Source organism: Crotalus tigris, unplaced genomic scaffold (assembly GCF_016545835.1).
Source record: "Crotalus tigris isolate CLP2741 ecotype Arizona unplaced genomic scaffold, ASM1654583v1 scf7180000018585.330925593:3314079, whole genome shotgun sequence".
Taxonomy (NCBI): domain Eukaryota; kingdom Metazoa; phylum Chordata; class Lepidosauria; order Squamata; family Viperidae; genus Crotalus; species Crotalus tigris.
Window position 1 is genome coordinate 3,174,429 of NW_024097088.1, and position 27,313 is coordinate 3,201,741.

Here is a 27,313-nt window from a genome sequence, read left to right on the forward strand (position 1 = left end):
CAGCACGCCCTTTGTTTCTGGGCCCATCAGACGGCTGCCCCCACAGGCCCTGCCCCGTCGCCCTCTCCTCGGAAGCCTCTCCTGTGTTAGAGGACGGGGGGGGGGGCAGCTGCTCCCGGGCTTCTGTTGGGGATCCGGACAGACCCTCCCTCTCTCCCGGGGCGGGCCCGAAGGAGGCAGTTTGGCGGGGCTCAAGCGGCCGATCTCCTGCTTGCCACCTGCTGAGGGGGGCTTCCAGGCGAGAGGGCTGAGTCGGGGGTCGCAAGGACGCCCTTCCCCGCGCCCTACAGCCCCCGCGCCGCCAAGCACGGGCGAATGGCCGCCTCGGGTCTGAGGAGGATCCCTCCCGCGCCGCGGCCCCTCCTCGCGCCCGCGCCCGCGCACTCTCGGCCGGGCGCGCGCGCGGGGCGGGGACTTCGGCGGCGCTGACGGCGGCCGTTGCAGGAGACCTTCCGCGCCCCCTCCCGCCGCCGCCGCCGTCTCCGCCGCCCCGGCTCCTCCCGCGCCGGCCCGGCATGGCTGCCGCGGGACCACCGCCTCCGCCGCCTTCGCCGCAACTGGAGCAACAGCAGCAGCAGCGCCTCGGCGGGTAAGCAACCGGGAGGGGCGTCGGGGGAGGCGAAGGACGAGGACGACGGTCGGGCGGCGGAAGGGAGCGCGGCGTGGCCGGGGGGGGCGAAGGCGGCCCACCGCGCTCCCCCCTCGCTCGCTCCGCAGCCGCAGCAGCCGACCCCGCGCCCCCGCCCGATCGCCCGCCGGTTTAGGCGAGGATGGAGCAGGCGCGGGGGCGCGAGGGGGGGGCTGCCGCTGCTGCGGAGACCGGTCTCTCGCGTTGCCATGGTGACGGTGCAGGATGGCAGAGGACCCCCATTTAGGCGGGGGGGAGGCGAGCGGGGGCGGAGGCTGCTTCCCCCTCCCCGGCCCGCCTGCCTCCCCTGCGCGCCGGGTCTTGCTGCTTCTGCCGCGCCGCAGCCAAGGACGGGGCGCCCGAAGAGGGAGACGCGCGAGCTGGGCGGCTGCTCCGACGCCCTCCCGGGCCGGGTGGGGCCGCTCCTCCTCCGCCTCCATGGGGAGCCTGGGCTGCGGGCACCGCCGAGGTTGCTCCGGGGCTGGCAGAGAATGGAGAAGCTGACCCGGAGCGCCCGGGCGCCGTCTCGCCTTGCCCTAGCCTGGATGGCGAGGGAGGATCGGGGTCGTCCGCCTAAAAGGCGGGCGAGCCCTAAAGCTTTTCCCCGGCAATGATATGGGAGGAGGGGGATGTGCCTCTGTTTGTCCCCCCACCAAAGTTGTTGCGACTCCAGTCCGGTGTTGGAGTGGCTGAGGCACCTTGAGCATGAGCAGAGCGCCTTCCCTGTGCCCACCGAGCTGGGGAGAGGTGCAACGCCTCGGCTGCCCTCTCCCCCAGCCTGGCTCCCTTTGGTGAATGGCACCAATATCCGGCCGAATTCTGAGCTCCTTCAGGGCACCTGGGGGGGCAGAATGAGGAAGGGGGGCAGTGATAGGAAGGAGGCCTGCCAGGAAAAGGCAGACTGAGAACAGGTGTTCCATCCATGTCATCCAAAGGACTAGTAACTTGTTCCTCTGCATTTGGGGGAAGAACAGCTCTGAGGGGACAGCAAGCCATGCTGAGCCTGGAGAGCTTTCTTTCTTTCTTTCTTTCTTTCTTTCTTTCTTTCTTTCTTTCTTTCTTTCTTTCTTGTTTCCTTTCTTTCGGGGGCTGGCCTGTTCCAAGAAAGCCACAAGGCCCGTTTATTCACTATCCAGGGGAGGAGAAGGCCCACGCATCTTCCCCTGTGGCTCTACTGAGCCGTTTCCTAAGGGGCTTATAGTGGCAGTGCCCAGATTTGGGAGGGCACTGGGGGCCCAGCCTTGTTCAGGAGCAGGAATGACTTTCTGGTCATGCAGCAATGTGAACCAAGGGCAAGACCCTGACTCATGAGTAAACAGTACGTCCTCAGCCGACAGGCAGCCCAGGGGCAGAAGGTGCCCAGGCAACTGCCTACTTGGGAAGCAGCCCACCCCCACGTGACAGGGACCCGCAGCTGGGCTCTGTGGGCAGAATGGAGTGCGGTTGTTGATGCCTTTTCTGGGTCTTCCATCTGGGCAAACTAGCTGTGGAAGCGGTTGCTGAGCCACAGATGCCAGTCGGTGGGGTAGTGGGTGAACTTTGCCCATGTTTTTCCTGCTCATTTAGAGCTGAGAACTCCTGCTTCTCCCTGCCAGGTCGTCTCTCCTGGGATGGATAGCTGGCAGGTTCAGTAGCCAAAGTCTACTTGGGCGGGAAGGAGAAAATGTGTTATTTCCCCCTTGCATATTTATTCCTTCACCTCTCTCAGAAATACCTGTCTCCTCAAATGACTCGTTAGGATGGAGACCTGGGTTTCTTTCTTTGTTTGCCAAGTGCTTCATTTTATGCCTTTATTTGGACAACCGCCCAGTGAGATGGGCTGGGCTAACCCCGTGCCCTATGGGACTCCTGGGGTCTCAGGTGCTGTTGCTGAATCAGCCATAGAGACAAGAGGTGGTCCTGGGGCTTCCACAGCAGGAGGAGCAGGAAGCAGAGTGCCCAAGGCTTTCGTGCTCTCCCTTCCGTCAGCCTGAGCCCACACAGGAGGGGCTTGGGTGGAGAGGGGGCCCAGACGTGGAGCTGGTCGCTGCAGCAGCTTAGCCTCTTTGCCCCAGCAAAGCAGGGCTGGGGGTTTTCCAGGGACCTGCTCTCCACGGCTCCCCAGGGTGGCCAAGCATAGAGGCCACGCACCAGAAGAGAGGCTGGGGTGGCAGGAAGTGCCCGTGTCAAGCAGGGGGTATAGTTAGTAGTAGATTTACCCCCAAGTCCCCTCCAATCCCTGGCTCTCCTAGTTCAAGGCTCAGGGAAAGCCCCTCCCTCTGGGATCCGTGCCAGGGAGAAAGAGCCATTTTGAGCCAGCAGCAGTTCCTCTACAGGCAGCGACTGGCAACGGATACCCAAAACGGTTGGTGGGACGCGGTGGGGGAAATTGGGCGGCCAAGACCTCGTCCACCTGACAGCCCCTGCTTCCTCTTAGCCCCCCTTCCCCCATCAAGGCTCTTGCCTGGACCACAGACTGGCTGCAAGGTGTGAAAAGGCGCTGTACATGACATGCACTGAGCATGTGGGAAAGGCCACAAGCATCAAGAGCTGGTGAGGGCTGCTTCTGATTGGCTGTAAGCTGTCTTCCTGGGGGGGGGGACTCCAGATGTGTGGGGACAATGGCTTTCTCCACCACCACCACCACCATCAGAGGAAAATCAGGCTGCCTCTGCAAGTCATCAGGTGGGCAGCCACTCTTACTGACAGCTGTAGTGGGTGATGGCAGAAACGGACAAGGAGGGATTGGTTCCCTGTTGCTGCTTGCAGGAAGAAGACAAACTGCATTCTTTGTTTTAAAAAACCAGCTCATGTGTCTCTCCTGCTGCAGGCAGAATCTGGAATTCCCTGGGCAAGAAGGGTGCCCCGTAGAGCCACATGGGACTGAGACTCCCAGAGCTTCTGCCTTGGCACAGGCAGGACTTGACTGTGGGTACCTGTGCTTTTCCACAGCCAGAACAAAGCCCTTGGGCCAGCGGGGAGGAGGGGAGACATTCAAGCCAAATTCCCTGAGAATCAGGCACTGGACCAAATCCAAAACCAATGGAGACCCCCGCTAAGCGGACTCTGCTTTGGTAGCTCGGCTGTTGCAGCTGCAAATGAGCGGAGCTGCTTCCATTGGAGCGTGCTTAGCTCAGAAAAGGGAGAGGTAAAAGGGGTGGTGCAAAAGACCCCTGTCTTCACTCTGTCCTGTGAGAAGGACCCCCTTGCTGCTCCTCACATCATGTCAGCCGTGGCTAGAGTTCCTTGTGGGTGCCATTCCACACCCCTCACCCTGCAAGGATCACCTGGACATCGGTCTCCAAAAGAAATGCACTTGCCTTCCCACTCTCAACACTGCCCAGGCTGGAGAGATGCTGGGCTCGATGTATGTTGCCCCCACACACACCCCCGGTCAGCCAGAGCAGCCCAACAACGTTCTCCTCCATGGAGGGTGCAGTTTCAGACCCTGCTCTTAGGCCAGAAGCCCTGGAGCCCTCGGAGCCAGCGTTGAATGTGAAGCCCCCACAGGCCTTGGGTGCAAGAGAAGACCGCTTAGCACTTGGTGGGTGAGCCTTGGCTGCTGGAAGGAACCTGTGCCCAGCCCTCTCCTTGCAGCCATGGGTTGACTGGCACTCCTGGAAGCCCCTGCATGGCGGACGCTGCTGCTTCCCAGCCTCCATGTGGAAAGGGAGGGGCCGTGGCTCAGGGGCCACACCTGGGATGTGTACAGGAGATCCCAGTTTGGAGGTGAGGGCAGAAATTGCTGCTTGCCTGGGATTTTGGGCTCTGCAGACAGTTGAAACAGATTCAAGTGAGACAGAGGTTAAAAGAGGGTGACTGTGGGTGAAGATGACACACAGTCGCTAAAGAATGTGGGTGCAGTGATTGGATTTTGTCCTGCCTTCTGGGGGGGGGGGTGACTGTCGAAATCCATCCGCTGATGGTCCCTAGCCCGATGCTTGGCCCCACCAGGGAAGCCGCTAGCCTCCATTGGTTCTTCACAGCAGAGCAGTCTTCCTGACCTCTGACTGCCCTCCAGGTCAGTTGGGTGACTTCTCCCATCATGAACAGCCAGCACTATGTGAGGTGTGGTGGATGTAAATTGCAGCCAGCAGAAGTTGGAGAAGACTGTACCGGACAGGTCGCTGTTCCTCCAGCAGGAAGCAGCTTCTCTGATCTTCCAGACCTTTCCAGGCTCTGCCCCAGGAAACCAGCAGGGGGTGCTGACAGGAGAGTGGTCACCGGGGCTCACCGTTGGGCCAGCAGTGATGAAAAGGAAGAACCTCCTGCCTCTTTCAAGACTTGCAGGCTGGGCCAGATTATTTGGTGCCCAGCTTCGTTGGTCAAACCCCAGTTGTTTGCACTAACTGTAATGGCTTGTTTGGTTCTGCTTAGTGTATTGCATGTTGTGGCTTGTCTGTGTTTGCAGGCTGTGTGAATCTGTGTTGTGAAAAGGGATATCCCGGAAGAAGAATTGACTGGGGGGAGAATGTGGGGAATGTAAGTTGGCCAGACAAGTCATTTTCCAGGGATGGGGGCACTCCAGAGAGAAGCCTGCCTCTGTTACTGACAAGTGGCTACTCTGTCTCTGGATCCTTCCTTCCTTCCTTCCTTCCTTCCTTCCTTCCTTCCTTCCTTCCTTCCTTCCTTCCTTCCTTCCTTCCTTCCTTCCTTCCTTCCTTCCTTCCTCTCTTCCACCAACCACATTCTGCTTGTGTTCTTCTTCACCTCAGAAAGTCCCCAGTTTCCTCTGAGTATGGCTTGAAGGGGCCCATTGTTTCTCCTGGCTGAGCAGTTTGCCCTTTGCATCCTCTCCTTGGAGGGCAGCCTGGGAAAATTTGGTCAGCTCGAGCATTTGGTTTTGCCTCCTTCCAGATGCCTTTGCTCTCCTCCTCTGCTCTTGGGAGTCCTCTGCGGCCATCTTGTCTTCCTGAAGCCAAGTGCACCGGAGGATGCAGGAAGGGTTGCCCGGGAACCTCTGAGCACTGGAGGATCTCCCTGTTTGTGACGGCTGCCCCTCCCCTTTTCCTTGGACATCTCCAGGGTCAAACCCTGGCTTCTCTGGTGGAGAAAACTGGGAGAGCTGGACAGTCTTACAGGAGCCTCCTATGTGCTTTTGCTCCACCTGTCCAAGTACTGTGGAGCAGTGGAGATTTGGGCAGAGGTTTCTCCAATTCCCCCCGGAGCTTTGCAGACATTGAACCTCTTGCATGAAGAACAGCTGGCTAGGGATGAGGGGAATTGTAGTCCAGTTCACCCAGAAAGCATCAGCTGAGGGAAGGCTGCCTTCAGCATCCTGAGGCTGCTTTGTCAAGGCCCCTCGGGGACCTTGGAGCCAAATTCAGTAGGGCCCTGGCCCAACCAGAGGCTTCTTGCGCAGCCATCAAGGCAGTGTGGGTGGGGTTGTGCTTAGGCAGAAATTCACCAGGATGAAAGGTTATCTAGATAAGCTTCTTTATTTTGACCTGGCTTGATGGAGACCGAGCAGAAACATTTCTGATGCTTAGGGAAGTGAGAGGGCTCCACGTTCTAAGTGGGGACAAGGCTGCCAGACCCACACCTACCCCTCTTGAGGTCTGGCACTCTGGCAGGCCCAGAGCTTGGACAAGGCTGTGGGATTCTCTGTCACTGGAGTCACAGAGCCTGGGACAGTCCAGATGATGACAGCCTCTGCTGCAGCCACGCTGGGATTGGTTTGCCTCCACCATGGAGTGCCACACAAAGCAAAGGGGGCACTTTTACCAGGGAGAGACTGGCAGCTGCAGGGACCTGGAGCTCTGAAGCCCAGCAAGAAGAAGACTTCTTCCTCAAAGACACTTTCTTGTAGTAAAGTCAGGGGTAAATTCCCAAAGATCCCTCCTTCTGGCTTCTCAGCTCAGGACTCTTCTGAGCCTTACCCAGCTCTGTCTTCTTTCCATCTTCTTCTTCTTGCTCCACAGGGCTACAAAAGCCCCATTTGTCTGCCTTAGTGCCCAATTATGCTTGCAGCAGCTTCTTGTCCAGACTCAGCAGTAGAGACAGGCTTTGTCACTGAGTGGGACAAACCTCAAAGGATGCCCAGAGAAGGAGCTTTCTTGCCATTCCAGCTGGATGGCTGTGCATGGAGGCTTTGCTCTGTCCTGAAAACAGATCCTTCCTCACCCTTCTGGGTGAGAGAAGTCGCTTTGGCTGCTTCTCCTTCTTCAGGGAAAGCCATAGCAAAGACTCTTTGATGGATAGCATTCCAGATTTCTGGAAGAAATTCCATGCATCATTTTATTCTGTGCCATTAGAGGTACGAACTTCTCCAGATGGCCTGGAATTCCATTGGGAGGGCACCAGGTCCCATAAGGCTCTCCCTTGCTTGGGTAGGAAGCCAGACGTGGTCCAAGAAACCAGCAAGAATGGTGGCTAAACCTGGCTGGTCCAAAGCAGCCTGTGGGTCTGCCCACCCAGCGGTGCCTGGTCTTCTTGGAAATGCAGCGGGTGAAGTGCTAACAAAGACGCTGGTGCTATTTTTGTGGGTGTTACTATCATCACCCTGCGTGGATACCCAGGGAAGAGCTCACTCATCCAACTCCATGTTTTGAGAGCTTCTCGGGAAGGTGTAAGTGTGCGGTTTCAAAAGATCCATTGGGGTGGATTTAGGATTGGACAATAGACCTTCCTTCCTTCCTTCCTTCCCAGTTTTAAGGCACTTGATTCCTCCACATCCAATTCTTACAGTAGCTTCTTGTCCATTGCAAAGGTTCCCCCCCAAGAGTAACCAGATGTCCCAGCCATTTGTTTTAAGAGACCCCACATTTTGGCATGATCTCCACAGTCAAAGAGCTTGCTGAGGTCCATAAAGCAAGGAGGAACCCCACTCGGAGCAGCTCTCTATCATCCATGACAATTCTTGTCCCTGCAGTCCTGCTCCATATTTGTTGACACAGAGCTGGTAGCAGTTTAATTGCTGTTTCTTTGCAGCTCCAGGGGTACTTCTAGTACTTTCCTCCTGATAACTACTTTACTTTCTGAGGTACCCCCATTTTCAGTGGAGCCAGTGCCTGAATAAATTGCTTCTCTACAAATGTTTCTCTAGTTCTGTGATCCTGTTTGCAATGATTCCAGTGTAATCTTCCCATCTTCTTTTAACCTCATTTGCTTTTGTTAGAGCTTTGGATGATTATCCGTGAGTAGCTGTACATTTTCCCGTGGTTTATCTGATCTCTCTAAAAGCATCATCTCTTGTTTATTTTTCTCAATTCTAGACATTTTTTTTTGATACCTTCCATTGTCCTTCCTTGTTTGATGCTGCGACTCTGCATTCAGAGGCTGTACACTCTTTTTTTCCATCCAAGCCTCTCATCTTCCATCTGTCTCTGACTTTCATGATAACTCCTTGGATTTGGGGAATGCATTTTCTGCTTTGGTTTTTGCAGAATCTCTGACCTCTTCCCAGAGTTCCCGAAATTCAATTTCACGTAAGTTCAGTGTAGTGGATGTGCTGTTTCAATGGATCTTCTATTCTGACCATATGTTTGCCTGGGTCAAAACTTCTTATGAGACCTACGCTCTTTAATTTTCAAAGTTCAGCTTAAATATTGGATACAAATACTTCTCAGTCTGCATCTGGAACTGTCCAGACCGACATCTTGTATTTCTCTGTCTTCTTTCCTTTTATATGGTCTGCTGATGCTGATGTTCTCCAGCCAGTGAATCTGGGCACATCACTGGCCCTTGTGAGACTCAGAGCTGGAGCCAGAGATGAGCTCCCCTCCGAAAGTCTGCTAACTTTTCTCCTGCATCACTGCGCTCGTCCAGCCATGATCGCCCTCTTACTGCAGGTTCTTTTGCATTCATTCCAGCCCCCCTTTACACTCCCCACAAATCTATTCATTCTTATCTTGTCATTTATGGGACCACGGGATGATCCTTTCCAGAGCCTTTCCAGCTCCTTTGCTTCAGGCTGTTGGGTGGGTGATCTCTTGCCCAGATCTGATTTTGAAGTCCGCCTAAATCCATGTGCTTCACTGAGCTCAGAGGAGGGGCCTTGATTGACAGCTGTCCCCTTCCATGGCTAGAAATGAGGAGCTGCTTTCCATACTGACCCTCCAGTCTTGCCTCCTCTTTGCGCCCAGGATTCTTCGGGGGGGGGGGCAGAGGAGTATCTTTGACCTGAGAGGGCCTTCATCCTCAGCCTTGTCTGAATGTTTGATCCCCCCATACCATTTTCTTCACAGCAATGCAGAAGGGGGCCCAGATCCCGAAGGAGGGTGGGCTGAGCTCTGTCTGTCCTCTCCCTGTTGTGGGGCTCTTAGCCTCAGCCCTCCTCTTCTGAGCTTACCCGCAAGGGGAACAATCATGTAGCTAGCAATTATTTGAGCTCCTTCCAAGGCTTTCTTCTCTGTTCTTCTTTTTCCCCACCACAAACGTCCCCCAGGTGCCCATGGCCAAAAAATAGTTCTCTAGAATTTGGACAGCTGGATGTAATTCCTGGGAAAGAGCAGCTTTTATTCCTTTAAGGGTACTATGTAATTTGGATAATTTTGCATGCACTTTTTGCGACCAGGACCTGCGTCTGCCTTGAGTGCTTAGGAGCTCCGGGGCCTTGCTATCATGCCCCGGAAGGAAATGAAAAGCACAACCCAGGAATCCCTCCTTGAGAGCCACCTTGCACGTTGTTCTCAGGACTGAAACTGGGGTCACCCAGGAGAGGAAGAGGTAGTAGCCGAGGCCCTGAGAGACTCCCCAAATGGGGAAGGAAGCCATCTTGTCATAAGGCCCACCAGCACAAGAAGGTTTGGTCCTGGTGTCACTCAGTTGGGAGACGCTGGTCCTAGTAAGCCATCAGCCCAGATCATGCTGGAGTCACCGCTGAGCCTCCTGCTGGGGCAGTCCTGGTTTTGAATGGGGGCCAAACATTGCCCTCCAGATGGGGTGCAAAGAGGAATCTGTCCTTGGGGCTTTGAGTCTTCTTCCCCAAGAACCGAACTTCTGATCAGACACCCGACTTGTGGTTTTTGAATCTTGCATCTCTTTCTACAAGAGAAGGCTTGTCAGGTGGCTGAACTTTGCCCCCTCCAAACTGGTCACTATTAACCTGCCTCTCTCTCCCCCCCCCGTCTCCTCTTTGTAGAACCACCTGTCTCCAAAGAGCTGCATCTGCAGAGAGGAAGAGCTCCTGAGCCGTGGGACTTTGGCCCCTGCCTGCTATTACTCTTGCCTGCCACACAGACCCCCCCCTTGGAGGGCCCCCCTTCCTCCTTGGAGGGTCCTTTGAGTCACCGAGTGCTTGAGGCCCACTGCCCAGTACTGCCCTCCCCAGATCATGTGGCAGTCATTGTGCCGATACCCGCTTCTCCTCCCGCCGTTCTCGCAAGTGACCAAGGGGGCTGCCGGGTGGGGCGCACACCTGGCCCTCTGGATCCTGGGCCTCGCCTCGGCCGTGGTGCGGATGGAGAGCCAGGCCTACTCGCCCACCGTCAACACTCACTACGGGAAGCTCCGTGGGGTGCGGGTGCCCCTGCCCAGCGAGATCCTGGGGCCGGTGGACCAGTACCTGGGGGTACCCTACGCCGCACCTCCCATTGGGGACAAGCGGTTCCTGCCCCCTGAGCCTCCACCATCCTGGTCGGGGATCCGGAACGCCACCCACTTCCCCCCAGTGTGCCCGCAGAACATCCACACCGCTGTGCCCGAGATTATGCTCCCCATCTGGTTCACCTCCAACCTGGACATTGTGGCCACTTACATCCAGGACCCCAACGAGGACTGTCTGTACCTCAACATCTACATCCCCACCGAGGATGGTGAGTCCCCAGCGGGGTGCCTGTAGGACATGTGTGTTGTATGTGTGTGTGCACGCGTGTTTCTCTGCGGTTTGAGCATGCTGCCATCACTTGCTCTCCCCCCGACGCATGGCTGTCTGTGCGCATCCGTTTCTGGCCATTCTGCTTATCCCTCCCGGCTGCCATGTGCTCCTTCTCGCTCTTTCTCCACATGGGCCCTTCCTCCTCTGCTCGTCTCCCCCCCCCCAGCCCCCATCATCCTCATCCTTAATTGGGTTGGCAAGACAGGAGTACTCTCGGTCAGCTGCAGGGTGTCCCAGCCCGTTGGGGAGCAGCAGGGAGCCTTAGGTGCCCTCAGGCTTGGCTGAGGGTCAACATTCCCCCAACCTTCTCTCTCTCCATCCTCCCTGCCCCCATTTCCAGAGGGTCCTTGGCAGGACAGTTCTGGTGGGGGTCTCTCTCTGTCTCTCTCTCTCTTCCAAACCTCGCCCAGTCCTTGAGCTCAGCCTTAGCAGGTCCCACTCCCTGGTCAGAGGAGGGTCTCCACTAGCAGGGTTAGCCAGAGCAGGAGGGGGGGCTCTTTGTGGTGAGGCCGAGCATCTTAACCCTTCCTTTCCAGGGCTCCCCCGTTGGAACTGTAAGTAGCCCCTCCTGAGCACACTTGGCCTCACCACAAGGGGGTCCCACCAAGAGAATCTGGCCCTGTGGAGGGGAGCCCCTTACCTGGCAGCAGCAGCACTGGGGGAGCCGGGCCCCTCCCCAGGCAGGGAGGAGGGAGCTTCACGCTTGACCAGCCCTCCTCTCCTGCACCCTTCTTGGCCTCAGAGATGCCCCCAGAGCAGCTGCTGCTCTGCTCCCCTCTGCCCTCCCTGTGGTCAGCCCCAAAGGGGGTGGGGGGCTGGGTGGGAGTGGAGTGGAGTGGGGAGAAGGATGGGTTGCATGCCCACACCCTCCGCTGGGGCCTCCTGTTATTTTGTAGTCTTTTATTCATTTTACAGTAAAACGGATTTCCAAGGAATGCGCCCGAAAACCCAACAAGAAAATATGTAGGAAAGGAGGTAGGTAGCGAGCCGGGGCCTGGCAGAGGGCACAGAGAGAGGCAAGTGAGAGAGTGAGCGCCAGGGGGCGCCTGGCCTGCCCCATGCCACAGCAGAATGGAGGTGGGGGGCTTATTGACTTGGAAGGGCTCTCTGGCCAGTCCTCCGGGAGAGCACCCTCTCTTTTTTGGGGGGGTGGCATTCCCACCTAGGAACAGCTGGCTGGCATTGGCTGCCTATCACTGGGGGGGGCAGAGGAGAGGGCTCCCTTCTCCCCTGCCCCACACTGGGCTGGAGCTGGCTTTGCATCCAGAGTCAATTGGAAGGCGATTCTGCCCAGTTCCTTCTCAGCAGTTCTGGGAAAGGCCATGCCAGTGGTCAGAGGGCTGAGGATGCCCTGCTTCTGGACTGCTTCTCTGGCCAGCCCAGACACTGTAAGAGTGGAGTGGCTGCCCCACCACAGGAACCTCCATGCGGTGGGTGCCCTTTCCCTGCCACTGTGGCCCCTGGGTCCCTAAGCAGGTACAGGGCAGCACACCCTGCGCTGGGCTCCTCCCTCTGCCTGGCAGAACGGCAACTCCACAGCTCCTTCCTCTCTTGAGCCAGACTCCCCTTGCCTCCGGGGAAGGCTGGCCTCAGGGCTACCGCTGGGTCTGCTTTGCCCCAGTTGTCTTTTTGGACCTCTGCCCCCCCCCAGCCTTGGCCCCCTGGACAGGAGTGGAGAGGGGCAGGCAGGGAACCTCTGCAGCCCCTCAAGAGCTCTGTGCCCCCCTCCCTCCTCACAAAGGGTCTCGGTTCCACCCATGATGGAGCAGCAGCTTCAGCACGGGCAACCGCTTGTGCCAAAAGCCACCCTTAAATCTCCTCTGTTATTCCTTCACCAAGGCCGGGCATGAAGGTGCCAACCTTCTTTTGAGCTTTTGGAAATACCACCCAAGCAGGCCTGTTGTGGGGATGGCCGAAGCCGCTCTGGGCTCTTCTCCTGCTCTATTCCCGCTGCCCGGGGGGGGGGGGGTAGGGCCTGGACAGCTCTTCCCAAGGAGGAAGAGGAACCGGATCCCTGAGTTTTGAAACAAAGGGAGGCGTTCCGGTGGGAAAAAGGAGGAGGGGGGCTCATTTCAAGTGATTGGGCTCCAGAGGGCAGGTCCCCCAGGTGGCGGACCCCCCACCGCATCCCTGCATGTTGGGTTTCAGCTCCTGTCATGCCCAGCCAAATGGCCAAAAGCATGCAGCAATTTAGAAGGGCCTTCAGGGAGTGGAGGAGGAAGCCAGACAAGCAGCTAAGGGAGGACCAGAACTAGTGGACGTGCCAGCACACCTGCACACAGACACACACACACACACACAGGGCTGGTGGGTCCAGGCACATGAGGCAGCTTGGAAGCAGGTTCCCATCCCGGCAGCTTAAGCAAAGACTTTTCCACCCCAAGGTAGCGTCCTCTGTTTGAACCTGGAACATCTGCTTGGGTTCTCCGCCTGGGATGAAGGGGGAGGGGGCGGGAGGCGTCAATTCCTGTGGCTCCAGTCAAACATAACTGCCCAAGAAGGGAAGAAAGACTGTGACTGGGCTAGCAGTCTTCCTGAAGTAGTGTGGTGGTTTGTAAATCGTGGCTTACTGCATCATACAAACCCAGTCCGTGTGGACCATTCAGCAAACCCTAATCACCAGTAAGCAAGACATGGCTTAGCTCAGGCACATGACTGAGAGCCTAAGCATTCTGGGAGAACTCTGCCAGTAGCATTCATTTAGTCGGGGAATATGGTTCAGTGCATTGTGTGAATCCAACCAGTGATGGCTTAGCGTTTTGTGTATGCAGCTACATACTTTGTCTTTGACTTGCCCATTGACTAATGCTGACGTAGGACTCTCCAGGAAAGAGAAAGTGGGTCTGGAGAAGGTTAACACTGAACAGCTTCAAGGAGGAGGCAGCCCCCCCCCCCAGCATCCTGGGCCACCATGTGCAACGGGGGCATCAGAGAAGCTGCCTTGAGGCTCCGTCTGGCTTCTCTCCCTTAAGGACTCTGGGGCCCACTCAGCCCGATGTCACAAAAACAGGAGGGGGAGAAGGCTCAGTCCTCAAGAAGGAGGGTATTGCATGCCTTTTTTGGGGAGCACCCCCATAAATACCAAAATAGCTATTTCCCTTTCTTCTTTGGCTCGCGTCTGCCCTCTTTCTTCAGGAGCACGTCCAGCCCCGCTATTCAGGGAGGGAGGCCAGGTTAGGAATGGCTGTTTCCCCACGGGGAGTGACTGCAAATCAGCTTCTGGCAAATTCCCTGCAGCTTATGGGAGTTGTGCCCTTATGGGACTGATGGGGCTTCTTTTAAGTCTCTCTGCCCCTTCACAGCTGGGCCCAGTTTAGCTCAGATGTTTCCCCCTCGCTGGCTCTCCACTGTGACTGCGGATTCTGCTTGTGTTCATATCCTGGTTAATCTGTCAAGCAAGAATTTGCATCTCCCACCTAAAACTGATGGAAAGGAGAAGGTATTCATGTCAGCTGTCCTTGGTGCCCCTCTTTTGCGCCATCTCTAAAGCATTTTCGTTTCATTCAGCTTTGATGTGGCGTGGCAGGTTCCCAGCAGAGCAAAGAAATCACCCCTTCCTCATTTCCTCCTCATCCTGATGGAAGATGGACATACCTTCTTCCCCCCTCCCTCCCTCCCTCCCTCCCTTCGGCTGCCAGGGGTCAAAGGTAGCCCGTGCCTGGGCCAGGACTGGCTTGGCTCTGTCGGCCATATTGCGCATGGCTGCTCCATTGCACAGTGCCTATGAACCCTCTACCAGATTTTGCCCATAATCCCCGGCCCTGGGCTGATCCCTCCAATGCAGCTTCTCAGCTGCCTCCCCACAGCTTCCTCTGACTGGGGTTTGGCTGGACAGTTGCTCATCTCTGGATGCCCCACATCCGTGTAATGGCCTGGGCAAAGTGTCCTCCTCCCTGCCCCCAGATTGCACCGGGGGTCTGGAGGAACATGGTTGGGGCCGGGCTGATGCGCCCTGCAGAGCCACGAGCAGGAGGACCAGCGCAGCCTCTCTCTGCCTCGGTTTCCATGGTGACCGTGCAGGCCTGGCATCTGAGCAGCAGTGGCTGGAGACAGGAGCGCTTTGTTCTGCTCTCAGCTGATCCAGGCTGGAGCCTCATTGTGTGGCGGCTGGGCAGAAGGGAAGGTGGAGGCGCATGCAAGTCTCCCAAATCTGTCTCTTTGGGTTGACCCAGGACTTTGTCCTATACGGGTGGAGCCATCGGACCTCTCAGAGGCTGGATGGGCAGCTGGGCGCTTGCTGACTCTTCCCTAAGATGGGCAGGGCCTCTTTGGCATGCTGGACTGAATGCTGCCCAGGGTGGCTGGCGGGGCCAGATGGGATAGCAGCCTTCAGTGTGCATCTATCTGGGGTGCTGCAGATGTTTAAGGTTTGCTTCCAGGAGCACATAGAGCCCCCAAAGCATCCTGCCCAGGCCTTCTCCAGCCCCCTTTTCTCAGGGGAGCAGCCAAGAAGGGACATCTGCAGGGCAGCAGAAAGAGCCCATACCTGCTGCACCTGGTTGGCATGTGGGCAAGCCAAAGTCTGGAGGAGTTTGTGGCAAGGGCCAGTTCATATTCAAGAGCTGGGGGTAGTTCTGGAGGTCACCATAAGACCTTTAGGGAGATGACCACAGCCCCGGCCCTCCAGGTGCCATAGGCTGGTGCAAGCAAATGCACAAGTCTTGTTGTACAATCCTGAGTGGAAGTGACCTGTCATGCCAAGGGCACGAATATTTGTCCCATGGCATCACAGAGTTTCCACCCTTTGGCTGCTAGACGGTGATGCCCGTAACAAGTATGCCCGGCCCATGTCCGCATCCAAAGGGGGCTTGCCGCTTGAGAGATGCCACCCTGAACCTCAGGGCCCATCCAGGCTGGCTCCGCAGGGACAGATCCAGTGGGCTGCCCCCTCCTCCCTCCTTCAGGCGTGACCTCTGCAGCTGGCCTCCCCTTCCCCGTGAGCAATGCCTGGCCTTCTCCCTGGCCCTGGGGACGGGCCCCTGCTGAGGAAAGCCTCTGCCCCCTCCCCAGTGCTGCTGCCGGAGGTCTGAGGGGTGCCGGAGGCTTAGCAGAAGCCTGAGCCAGGTGACCGTCCCACCTTCTCTGCAGCCATGCTATGTTTGAATTCTCTTTTGTTTTCTTCCTTCCTGTTTTGGTTTCTCTTTTTTGCCCCCTTCTTCCTTTTTGTTCGGTCTCCTCGTGTTTGGTCCCCAGGCTCCAGCGCTAAGAAACAGGGCGAGGACTTAGCAGATAATGACGGGGATGAAGACGAAGGTATTTGCGTGTGCCAAGTGGCTGTCGATGCATGAACCCACTCTCTCTCTCCCTCCCCCCTCCCCCCTCTCTCTCATGCACGTCCTCATTGCTGCTGCCATTCCAAGAAGCCCCCCCCATTTGTGTCTCTGTCTCTCTGGGTGCTCAGTAGTTGGATGGGGAGGGAGCCCTGTTGCCTCCTACCCTGGGTTGCTTGCTGGTTGGGAAGGTGGAGACAAGTGGCTGCAGGGTCCTTCTCAGCTCAGACGCTCTGGATTTCTGGTCTTTCCCTGTGGGCTTGCAGGAACAGTGCCTCTGGGAGAAAGTGGTGCTTGCCATTCTCATTCCCCCCCCCCACAGACACACACAACACCCCCTGGGTCCAGCCTGGGTCCTCAGCACCCCCCCCCCCTGGCTGCTTAAGGGCTCTTTTCCCCAGCCAGGCACTCGGGGAAGAACCTCTGCAAAAGGCAGTGGGGGGGGCATGGGGGCACCGCGCTTTGGAGGGCAGGAGGGGCACTGGAAACATGGCTACAAAGAATGCCATTGGCACTGGGCAGAGGACGAAGTGGTGCCCTTCTGCAACAGAACGGGATCTGCGGCTTGCCCCTCTGCCAATTTCTGCCCATGCCACGGGCAGCGGTGTCCTTGGGCGTGGGGAGCTCGCTTCGCTTGCTTCCCTCCCTGCAGGGGCTGCCATTTAATCCTGAGAAAAGCATCCTCTGTGCCAGATGCCCGTCAATTTTGCTTGAAGGAAAAGGTCAAGGTGACACCCAAGAAAATCCCAGCCAACCTGTGCAAACAGCTTGGCAGAGAAGTGGGAAGAGCTGCTGAGGACCCCCTTCGGGGCATCTGCTGCCCTTCAGGCGCAAAGAGGCACCTTTTCTACACTACTCCCAAAAAGGGAACGTGAATGCCAGCACAGCTGAGCTGGTGGGCTGGGTCTGGAAGCGGACGCCCAAGGCGGAGGGAGGCCTGCTAGCCAGAATGGAGGTGCTTTTGGGAGTCACAGTTGGCAGCCCTGTTTGGGCTGTTCTGTACTGTTGGGCAGGTTGTTTGGCATGCCAGGGGCCATTCTTGCGGTCAGCACTGCGTCTGTCCTGGGTTGAGGACAGTGAGGGGGGGTGAATGGACAACCTCTTTCCTTTGCTCCTTTCTCAGCCCTTGGTGGGCTTTGCTGCCCCCTCATCCCCTTGGAGAAGCTCTTCCCCAGGGACCGGCCAACCATGTCCCTTCTTGGTAAGGGCAGATGAGGTCCCTGTCTTGCCACGAGGCACTTCCTGCTGATTTTCTGCTTATAATGTTTGTACTTATAATGTCTGCTTGCTTTAGGGTGGTAGGCATTCTGGGACTCTCCCAGTTGGATAAAGAGCCCCCTCTGAGCATCCTTGACAGGGCAGTGCCAAGTGGCCACCTCTGCCCTGGGATTGTTGCTCCCAGGAGCGTCAGCTCTAAGCTGTGTGGGTCCCTGGGGAGCTGAGAGGCTGCTCCTCCTGCTGCGTTGAGGGCATTGACGGGATAGGCAGGGCCGACTGCTGTGGGGGCACAGGCTGCCATCCCAGTTCAGGTGCCAGGGGCATTTGACTGAAGTGAGCAAGAGGGGAGGGGGATGGAAGGTGAATCTTGCAGGATTGTTGAGTGTATCTCTGCTAGCAAGTCTCTGGTGAAGCAGCAGCTTCTCAGAAGAAAGGAGGGGACAGGCTACTCCCTTCCCACCACCCAGAATATTTACACCCCAGTGAAAGGAGAGGTGCTATTTCCAACCCTTCCTCCCCCTGGTGACAGCATCTTTCTAGGGCTCAGTCCCAGCCCCTGAATCTCACAGCTGGCTGCTGGACAGTGGGCCCGCCAGAGCACAAGGGACCGCAGGGAGCTCCTGCAAGCCTTGGGACCTTCTCACATTGTCTGCCAGGCCGGAAACCTGTGGGCAGAGCTTGACGTCCCTGCTGTGCCTCTTCTCCCATGGCCTCCCTGGGAAGGGTTCAGGTAGCCCAAGGCTGGGTGCCCAGCAGGTCATGTCAGACTCCTGTCTCTAGCTTCTCTCTCTTGCAGACATCCGAGACAGCGGGGCCAAGCCGGTGATGGTCTACATCCATGGGGGCTCCTACATGGAAGGCACAGGGAACATGATTGACGGCAGTGTGCTGGCCAGCTACGGCAACGTCATTGTCATCACTCTCAACTACCGTGTGGGAGTCCTGGGTATGGAGGCTCTCACAACGGAGCTGCCTGCACTCCAGCCCAATGGCGGCCCCTGGAGAGGTCGTGAAGAGCCACCACATCCCTTAGCAGTTTGGGCTGGGGGCATCTGTGGGGAATAAGTACAGGGTCCCGCAGGGAGCAAGATCCCCAGCTTTGGCACCCCCAGTTTTTGCACTGGTTCCCCTGAAAAGGTTCCCTCCCTGTCTGGCATCTGGCCCCCAGGACAGGCCCTCGACCCTCATCCGGGCCGAAGTGACAGATGTGAAAGCCGCCCTGTGTTCCTAGCTTGGAGTTCCCTTGTGTTTGCCCATTACGGCCCCGCAGAGAGCAAGTATTGATCTGTGGTTAAATATTGTAAAAACCCTGTTTGCCCATCTCCTCTCTGCACTACTCAGCAAGCACCACTAATATGCCTCCCCAGAGGGAGTATCCCATGGTTCTCTTGGGGTGCTGCCAGGTCACCTCCAGAAGCTGCCTGTCGGATCCTGAAGGTTTCCTTGGAACGGGAGGCAGGCAGGGTAAAGGCTTCCCTTCCACCTTCTTTCTCCTTGAGGTTTGTGCCTGCTCCACAGACAAACAGCCCCGCCCTTGACTTTCGGGACAGCCCTTGGCCACCCTAACTCCAGATGGTGACTTGGCCTTCCAGGGTGCCTGGGTTGAGGCTGCAGCAGTCTCCAGGCAGAGGAGAAGGCTGTTCCTGGGTGGATTTGCACCTGGGTCAGGAGCCTAGAAATGACACGCTCGGCTCGTGAGTCTGCATGCCAGGGTGCTGAAGCTGACCTCAACTCCTGCGGGATTCACCTCAGATTCGTACAATAAGTTTCAGCTCATTTCCGTGTTGATCCCTTTCCTGGGCTTGCAGAAATCACGAGCTCCCAAATATTTCAAAAACTTGAAATCACTAAGTTTTTCACTGGCCTGGCATCGGAGAAAGCCAGAGAGGCATTTAAAGCCCGCTTTTCTAGGCCCAGTCTAAGAGTAACGTCCAACCGAGGACAGAAAGGTCCCAATGAGCAGCTGAGCGTCGGGACAGATGGCCCCAAAGACGGGGAGCAGATTCGTTCAGTCCACTCAGGCTGAGGAAAAGGCACAGGGGCCTCTCCTTGGCCTCCTCGGAATGGCGAAAAATCTGGAAATCTCACGTGGAGGAAACTGAGAAGTTGTCCGTTTGCTGGGGCCTGGTCAGCAATGGGGAGGGGGGATGGAGGGTCTGGCTGAGGAGCCCCATCCCGGCTGGGGAGCAACCAGCTTTCCTCTGCTTGCCTGCAGGGTTCCTGAGTACTGGCGACCAGGCGGCCAAAGGCAACTATGGGCTCTTGGACCAGATCCAGGCTCTGCGCTGGATCAGCGAAAACATCGCTTTCTTTGGCGGCGACCCTTTGCGCATCACTGTCTTCGGGTCAGGCATTGGGGCTTCCTGCGTCAGCCTGCTCACCTTGTCGCACCACTCCGAAGGTAAGGGAAGCTGCCCCTCTTCCTGCACCTCCTCCTCTCTGGACTCCCCATGTTTTTACCATAGATGGTTTGTTCCTGTAAGAATGTGGAATTACGGGCTTCAAAGTGCACTTGTATCTTTGCATTCAGGATTACAAGGGGGGAGGCAGCAATAGCTTCTATTTCAAAACTCACAATTGAAATTTACAAAGACCATTGGAAAACAGGCAGTAAGAAACGCTTAGAGGCTGAAGCAGGTTCTTTGCCATGGTGAGACACAGCAGATGACAGGTGCACAGGCAAGATTCCTTCAAATGGAACCGACCTCGGGATATTCCCTTTGCCAAGCCAGCTTCAGTAGTTTCTCCAAGGGCAGTTGCTGACAGTCTTCAGAAGCTGCAACCTGTGGCCAGATACGGTCCAGGAGAGCTTGGCCAGAGGACTTTCAGTCTGGCAGAGGAAGTCTGAAAGTTTCTTCTTCAGAAAACACAACTGCAGAGATGGGCCCAAGGCCAGGCAGGAACCGAGCCCCCAACATGCATGAATTAAAACATCTGCCAAGCAGCCTTGAAAAGTCAGGCTGTGCAGCCCTCTTTGCCCCTTCTGCATCTGAATCCTGGCTGGCTGATCTTGGGAAGAGTGGGAACCTTTTTGTAGATGGGGGGGCATTCTCTGGGAAGATGGAGGTGTGTCTGAGGTGGGCTGGCTTGATGCTGGGGGCCCTTCTGGCTCTAGAGTCCATCAAGAAAGACTCTGCAGGGTGGCTTTCAGCCCAGCGTCATTGCTGGGACAGCTTTAAGAGTATTTACACTTGTTCCTGTCCCTGCTTGATGGTGTCCATGCCATCCTCATGGATGGGTAATCCAGCATAGATGCTCTCTTGGGGTTTGGAAAGATGTCTTGCTTTTTAATTAGACATTCAGCAGCTTCTGTGTGTCCAGTTTGCTGCACAGGAGTTCCTGCAGTGGCTGAAAAAGTAGTACACCAGCTTCGTTCATATTTCCGTGATGTTTTTATGGCTCCTAGAGCATTGGAATTAGCCAAGCCACCAGCAAATGCCCCCCTCCGCCCCAGTCTAGTTAATGTTATCACCCCTTTGGGATGTTTGAGAAGGATCCGCTGCACAGAAGTCAGGGTGGGCTGCTGCTAGGAAGGTCTGTCTCGTGGCCAAAAGCATTGTAAGATTAGGGCAGGTGGACCAAGCACACGGGTTCCCAAAGACTTGCAAGGATCTGATGGTTCTGTCCTTCCTCTGGGTTCCCAAAGATTTTCTGGACAATGTGCCAATTTGCACATTGGCATCAATGTCTGAAGAGGGAGTGTTAACCTGTGCCCCTACAGATGTTGCTGAACTTCTGGCAGGCCACAGGGATCCTTTCCAGATCCAAGGAAAGGGCTGAGAGTGACTCTCTGAACCTGACCCTCTCCAGATGTTTTGGATCACCGTTCAGCTGCCATTCCACACATCTGGAGTACAGCAGGCTAGGAAAAGCTTAGCTCTGCGTGTTCTGATCAGGTTCAGTCACTGCAGCAGAAAAATCTGGGGCAGCCCCACACTGGGGACCACGTCGCAGAGCCACCAGCAGGGGTGGGCATGAGGCCGGGTGTCATGGTTCCATTAAATGACTGGTAAAAACAGGACTCCAAGGCAAGGGATTTCCTTAAAGAAATGTTTATTGGCTACAAAATTATCAGCACAGTAAAAACTGAAACCAAGTCTGGAGTTCTCTCCCAAGCATTCCAATGTTACAAAGTTGAACTTCCCACCCCAGCATTATTATCATTATCCACATTCCCCAATAGAATATTTTGGCGGGCTTTCTAACGGAAGGCTCAGCCCACAAATAGTAAGGCAGCTATGACCTTGGTTCCCATGGGACAAATTATTGTTTAGTCTAACCTTAAAATCACTCATTCCCCTCTCCCAGTACTGCGGCAACCGAAAATGAAGAAAAAATGGCTTCAGCCAAGATTGTTGCAGTGTTGACACCAGAGGAGGGGTGTCCCCAGTGGGGGAGAGCCTCTGTATCTCTCACGTTTATTAGCAAGGATGCAGAGGGGAGGGAGGAGGGCCACCTCGCGGTTCCTGCACTCCAAATCCCTTGTTTGCCAGGGCCACCAAAGGGATCTCATCTCCCAGGAATGGAGGGAAGCAAAGGTAGCACCAGGGTCTCCTCGGATGCAGCTGCCTGGTGAGGGAAGGCCTTTCTCTGCTTGCTGGAGGATGCTGGGAGTGTTGCTCAGCCTCCCCCTCCCCTACTGCATTTCCGCCTCCCCCTCCCATGCCAGAATGCATTAGGCACCGGCTGGAATCCTGCCTGCCAAGCAGAGGCCCCAGAGCGACCCAGGAGACGCTCCTTCGGAGGGCTTCTGCCTTCTCTGCACAGCCAAACTCATCCATGTGCTCTTTTGTGAGCCAATAAAGCAGGCAGGAGCCACCCCTCCCCAGATGCAAGAAAGAATCAGTCTTCCACTTTGACCATGGTGTCTGGGGGTGGGGGTTGTCCCCCAGGTGGAGAAAAAAGGCAGAAGCTATTTCTGTGTGTGCAGAGGATATTCATCCATTTCTACTACCCAGCAGCTGGAAAGTGATAGAATTACCTCTGGTCATTTGCAGGACATGCATTTCTGGGGCCTGCGAAGCTCATCCAGAACCACCAGGGGAATATTCAAATAGCTGCATTCAGGGCTGGTACAGCAGGTGGGGGAGGGGGAGGGATGCCCTGGCCAGCTGGCTTCACCTTTTCCTTGCCACGTGGCAGGACAGCCTGAACTAGCCCAGCTCTCCTGTTCAGCAGTAGCGTAGCTGGGTTTTGTTGGATCCCACACCAAGCAGGTGAGGAACCACTGGCCAATGGTCCCTCCCAACCCTGATGCTTCCGGGTGGGGCTTCAACTGCCTAGATATCAGAACTGAGGGCACCAGGTGGAGGGAGGCTGAGCGGCTTTGAGAGGCACAGCTGGCAGTCCTTCCCTCTGGGATGCAGCCTGGCAGATCGGAAGCCAAAGCGGCTTCAGACACTTGGTGGTTGGAAGGTAACTCTGATGACTTCCTCCCGGGGAGCCTGGGGGGAATAAGAATGTGTAAGAGTCTTTCAAGGGAGAAAAGGGCTGCACCCCTGCAAGCTGCACAGTTGCTTTAAGGGAGCGCAGGGTTGGGGGTGGGGGACAATAAATACAAATTATCCCCTTCCCCCAGTTTTGTAGCAAAGATGCATCCCCTTTTTTTACTTGGAGGTCGAGGGGCTGTAGGAGCTGGTGGAGATGCTCCTATCCTCCTTCCCTCTGCCCCCTCTTCCGGCTTCAGCTGCAGAGGCTGCACTTCCTGGACCTTTTTGTATTCTGAGGACAAGCCCCATGGAAGGAACCTTGGCACCCAGCCCGGCCTGGCATTCTTTTGCCAGCCTCAGGGTCTTTGTGGGCCGGCTTCCTAGGCCCGGCATCCTCGGCCTCTTGTGTTCCCGCCAGCAAAAAGGCTCCTTTGTGCCCCTGGGGAATGTGCAGTTTGCCGAGCCCACATTGGCACAGAGTGGGGCCCAGCTGGGCAGGAAATGAAGGCTGTTCTCTGTGGAACACGCAGGGTTAAGTACCACAGCTTAACCCCCACGATGCCAGCCTCAGATTGCCCTGCCTGAGGCAGGGGAGGGGAGAGCACCTCTTCTCCCATTCCTGCCCATTGTTCCCAAAGACTGGGTAGAACAGGACCAGGATCGCTTGACGGGTGCCAGGCTGACATGGCATGGCTGCCAGGGAAGGATTAACGGAGATGAGAAGGGGGTTGTGCTAAGGCCCCAAGCCCAGCATTTGCATCTGCAGCCTAGTCTTGGACGAGGGAGCCGGCATGGCTGGAGACGAGCTTTCTCTGTTGGGCCATCTGTCCTCCGGGTGCCCCTTTTCTTGCTTGGTTGCAATAGAGAACAGCCTGCTGGTGTCGGTGGTGTCCCTTCAGCAGCAGCTTTCTTGAAACCTGCTCATGAGTGGCATGTCCTTTTCTGCTATGCTTGTATTTTCGCCTCACAGGTCTTTTTCAGAGAGCCATCATCCAGAGTGGCTCTGCGCTGTCCAGTTGGGCAGTAAACTACCAGCCTGTGAAGTACACCAGCTTGCTGGCTGACAAAGTGGGCTGCAATGTTCTTGACACTGTGGACATGGTGGACTGCCTGAGGCAGAAGACTGCCAAGGAACTGGTGGAGCAGGACATCCAGCCAGCACGCTACCATGTGGCCTTTGGGCCAGTCATCGATGGGGACGTCATCCCAGATGACCCAGAGATCTTGATGGAGCAGGGAGAGTTTCTCAACTATGACATCATGCTTGGCGTCAACCAGGGTGAGGGGCTGAAGTTTGTGGAGGGCGTTGTGGACCCAGAGGATGGTGTTTCAGGCAGCGATTTCGATTATTCTGTCTCCAATTTTGTGGACAACCTGTACGGCTACCCAGAGGGTAAAGACACCCTGCGTGAGACCATCAAATTCATGTACACAGACTGGGCTGACCGGGACAACCCAGAAACTCGACGCAAGACCCTGGTGGCCCTCTTCACTGACCACCAGTGGGTTGAGCCATCAGTGGTGACCGCTGACCTTCACGCTCGCTATGGGTCCCCCACATATTTCTACGCTTTTTATCACCACTGCCAGAGCCTCATGAAGCCACCCTGGTCTGATGCAGCCCACGGAGACGAGGTGCCTTACGTCTTTGGGACTCCCATGATTGGCCCCACCGACCTCTTTCCCTGCAACTTCTCCAAGAACGACGTCATGCTCAGTGCTGTTGTTATGACCTACTGGACTAACTTTGCCAAGACTGGGTATGTTGCCCCTCCCCAGACTGCTTTTGTGGGTTTTGCAGGGTGGGTGGCTGGCATCTCCCAGAGACTCCCAGAGGGCAGAGCCAGGCACTCTTTTGGAATTCTGCTGTGTGGAATTGGACAGTGAAAAGACCCTCCGCAGTCAGGATCAGGGTGTGCGGGAGGAAATGGGGACAGAGCTCTGGGCTACCTTTAGTCCTTGGCATCTAATAAAGGAGAGGAAGGGGGAAAAGGATTAAACAAATACCTGTTCTCCTCAGGGTCCTTGGACCAGTAGTTTGAGGGCACTGAAGGTGGCTTCTTTCTCCAGTGCCCCTCAAGGATTGAGCCCCTAGATCTGCTTTCTCTAGCCTACTCCCCTTCAGATGTTTTGGGACTGCAGCTCTCAGACTTCCCAGCCAGTGCGATTTAGGAAAAGTCCAGTTTTAATCCTTCAGATTATTGAAACACGAATCTAGGTCTTGGCCAAGCTGAATGAATTTTCGTTCTGAAAAGGCTCAGTTTTCTGCAGCCCTCGAAGACAGAGAATCTGTCCATATATTGGAGCCCCTTGGGGCTAGACACCCCTGCTTGGCAGATATCTCCAATGGGAACAATTCCCCCCCCCAGGGAGCCCCCTGATTAATGGCACACTAGGGATTGCTGATGGCATGCTTTCTCTCTCTCCCTCTCCCTCATTCTTGCTCTCGCTCTCTTTTAGGGACCCTAACAAACCTGTCCCCCAGGATACCAAGTTCATCCACACCAAGGCTAATCGGTTTGAGGAAGTCGCCTGGTCCAAGTACAACCCACGTGATCAGCTCTACCTGCACATTGGCCTCAAGCCTCGGGTGCGTGACCACTACCGTGCCACCAAGGTTGCCTTTTGGAAGCATCTGGTCCCACATCTGTACAACTTGCACGACATGTTCCACTATACCTCCACCACCACAAAGGTGCCGCCACCTGACACCACTCAGAATTCCCACATGGCACGCCGTCCCAATGGGAAGGCCTGGAGCACCAAGCGGCCAGCCATTTCCACTGCCTACACCAGCGAGGGTTCGCAGGAGAAGTGGAACCCCGAGCAGGACGGGGCAGGCACGCTCCTGGTGGAGAATCCCCGGGATTACTCCACTGAGCTGAGTGTCACGATTGCTGTGGGGGCTTCCCTCCTCTTCCTCAATGTTCTGGCCTTTGCAGCGCTCTATTATCGGAAGGACAAGCGGCGGCAGGACACCCACCGCCAGCCCAGCCCACAGCATGCACCGGCCACCAACGATATCGGGCATCCCCCGGAAGAGGATATCCCCTCTCTGCAGACCAACCAATCCCACCACGGAGACTGCGAGGCAGTGCCGGCCCACGATGCCCTCCGCCTCACTGCCTTGCCCGACTACACGCTCACGTTGCGCCGCTCGCCCGATGACATTCCACTCATGACACCCAACACCATCACCATGATCCCCAACTCCCTGGTGGGGCTGCAGACCTTGCACCCCTACAACACCTTTGCTGCCAGCTTTAGTAGTACTGGGCTCCCTCACTCACACTCTACCACCCGGGTATAGCCGCAATGCACACGCTCCGCCTCACTGGACCTTGGGCTGTGGGGCCAGACGTGGCAACTCTCTTGGCTCGTAGTATCAAGTGCTTTGCTCTCCTCATCTCCAGAGCAGCTGAGGCTTCATGGAGTCCAGCAGAGAAGGCGAGACCCCTGGGTTGCCCTTAGCTGAGTAACCCCTTTGTGCTCCCAGGTCCAGCTGGCACTACCAAGGAAGCCCAGGGCAGCCCCTCGCCTCTTGGAACAACTGTAGGTGACTCTGCCTAGGCACCTCCTAGTGGGCACTCTTGCAACAGAGCTTTGCCAGTCTTTCTCTACCAACCTAGAGCCACAGAGAACGGCTCCCACAAGCTTAGCTGCCACCTTGTGGCTGGAGATCGCTGGCACTTCCTGGAGCTCTTGGACAGGTGCCATTTGGGGGGAGGTCTAAGCCCCGTACTGGATCCTGGATCCCTGGTCTTGATGCTGGGCCTGGCAGGTACTGTCTGGTACCCTGGCTCCATATCACACTCTTCATGTTGCAGAGATACTGTCTGTTTGTCTGTTTCTTTCCAAAAGACATTTTTTAAGCAGATCTTTAGTTCTTTAAACACTAACGGAGACACCGTGTTTTGTCCTTTGTAAAGATTTTAAACTAAGTGTTCTTGATACAGCCAATTAGACACACACGTCACCCAGACGAGCACATCCACCCCCTCCCCCCTCCAGCTGCATCTGTGCCAAACTATGAAACCAGCAGACTTCCCTTGGGATGGGCAGTGGCACAGAGTCGACCACGAGGCCCTTTTGTATTTTTGATATGCCCTTCCTAGCCCTGGTGTCCACTGGGCAATCCATGCTCCTGGATCCTGGGAACCAGCAGCCGCCTCCTGCCCTCTGCCCTAGCCAGCTGCCGGACCAGGGCCCAGCCACGTCGGGTGCCTCAGCCTTGCTTCTTGGCAGCCAACAGCCTGCCCTGGTCTCCAACTCACGGCTCCTCCTCTCGGGGTTGGAGAGGCAGGGAAGGAGGGGGAAGGCACCTGTAGGGGCAGTGGGTTGGACATCATGGGGCAGAAAGGGGCTTGCTCTCTGAGGCTGGCTGCCAGGTCCAGGACAGGTACCAGAGGAGTTGCTGGCTGTGGGACTGCTGGTTGACAGAGACCCTGCAGTGGCAGCTCAAAGGCTTGCCACAGGTGGATGTCAGGCCTGGGAACTGGAGTTGGGGGTAAAGAGGGTCAAGGACAGGGTCTGCTGGGAAAGATGGTAGGCAGCAAGCCCTGCCTTGTCGGAGTCTGGCCTGCGAAAGACCTGGTGGGCAGGAGAGCCCAACAGGTGGTCAGCAACACCATCGGCTGGCAAGGTGAGGATTCTGAGGTGGTGGGAGGGGGACACATTGAGGGGGGGCTGCAAGCAACTCAGGCAGGTGGCCAATGGGATTTGATCAAGCCTGTCTGGAAGTTTAAAACTGCGTGTGTCTCCTCTACCGATCGCCAATCTGCTCCTCACTGGGGGGGGGGGATTGTATCTTGGAGCAGAGGAATGAGAAATTCCCAATAAACTGGAAGGGATATTTTTAGCTCCTGGCTGTGCTGTCTCTTCTTGGCCTGGGGTCATGTTGGGGCGGAAGGGAAAGGAGAATGGCACCTATTGCGTCCCAGGAGAGCCCACCAGTCCCTAGGAGGCAGCCGCT

At 56.3% G+C, this 27,313-nt stretch overlaps 1 protein-coding gene across 4 annotated transcripts; it reads left to right on the forward strand.

Moving 5' to 3' along the window:
• On the forward strand, window positions 1-27,197 carry NLGN3 (neuroligin 3). Of its 4 annotated transcripts, XM_039354864.1 has the most exons (8): window positions 1-589; window positions 9,690-10,362; window positions 11,340-11,399; window positions 15,618-15,677; window positions 17,709-17,858; window positions 19,128-19,313; window positions 23,312-24,101; window positions 24,802-27,197. In XM_039354864.1, the coding sequence occupies exons 2-8, from the start codon at window positions 9,882-9,884 to the stop codon at window positions 25,649-25,651; spliced, it is 2,577 nt and encodes an 858-aa protein (XP_039210798.1). In that variant the 5' UTR covers window positions 1-589; window positions 9,690-9,881; the 3' UTR covers window positions 25,652-27,197. The 4 variants fall into 4 exon arrangements, with proteins under 4 accessions (XP_039210798.1, XP_039210800.1, XP_039210799.1 ...); XM_039354866.1 differs by lacking the exon at window positions 15,618-15,677 and having other exon boundaries at window positions 2-589; XM_039354865.1 differs by lacking the exon at window positions 11,340-11,399 and having other exon boundaries at window positions 2-589.
• Window positions 27,198-27,313: the final 116 nt, after the last annotated feature.

Coding starts and splice junctions, on each gene's coding strand:
- NLGN3 (XM_039354864.1), top strand. CDS start 9,882: ATGTGGCAGTCATTGTGCCGATACCCGCTTCTCCTCCCGCCGTTCTCG. Junction 11,400..15,617: donor GAAAATATGTAGGAAAGGAG/GTAGGTAGCGAG, acceptor TTTGGTCCCCAG/GCTCCAGCGCTAAGAAACAG. Junction 17,859..19,127: donor CTACCGTGTGGGAGTCCTGG/GTATGGAGGCTC, acceptor GCTTGCCTGCAG/GGTTCCTGAGTACTGGCGAC.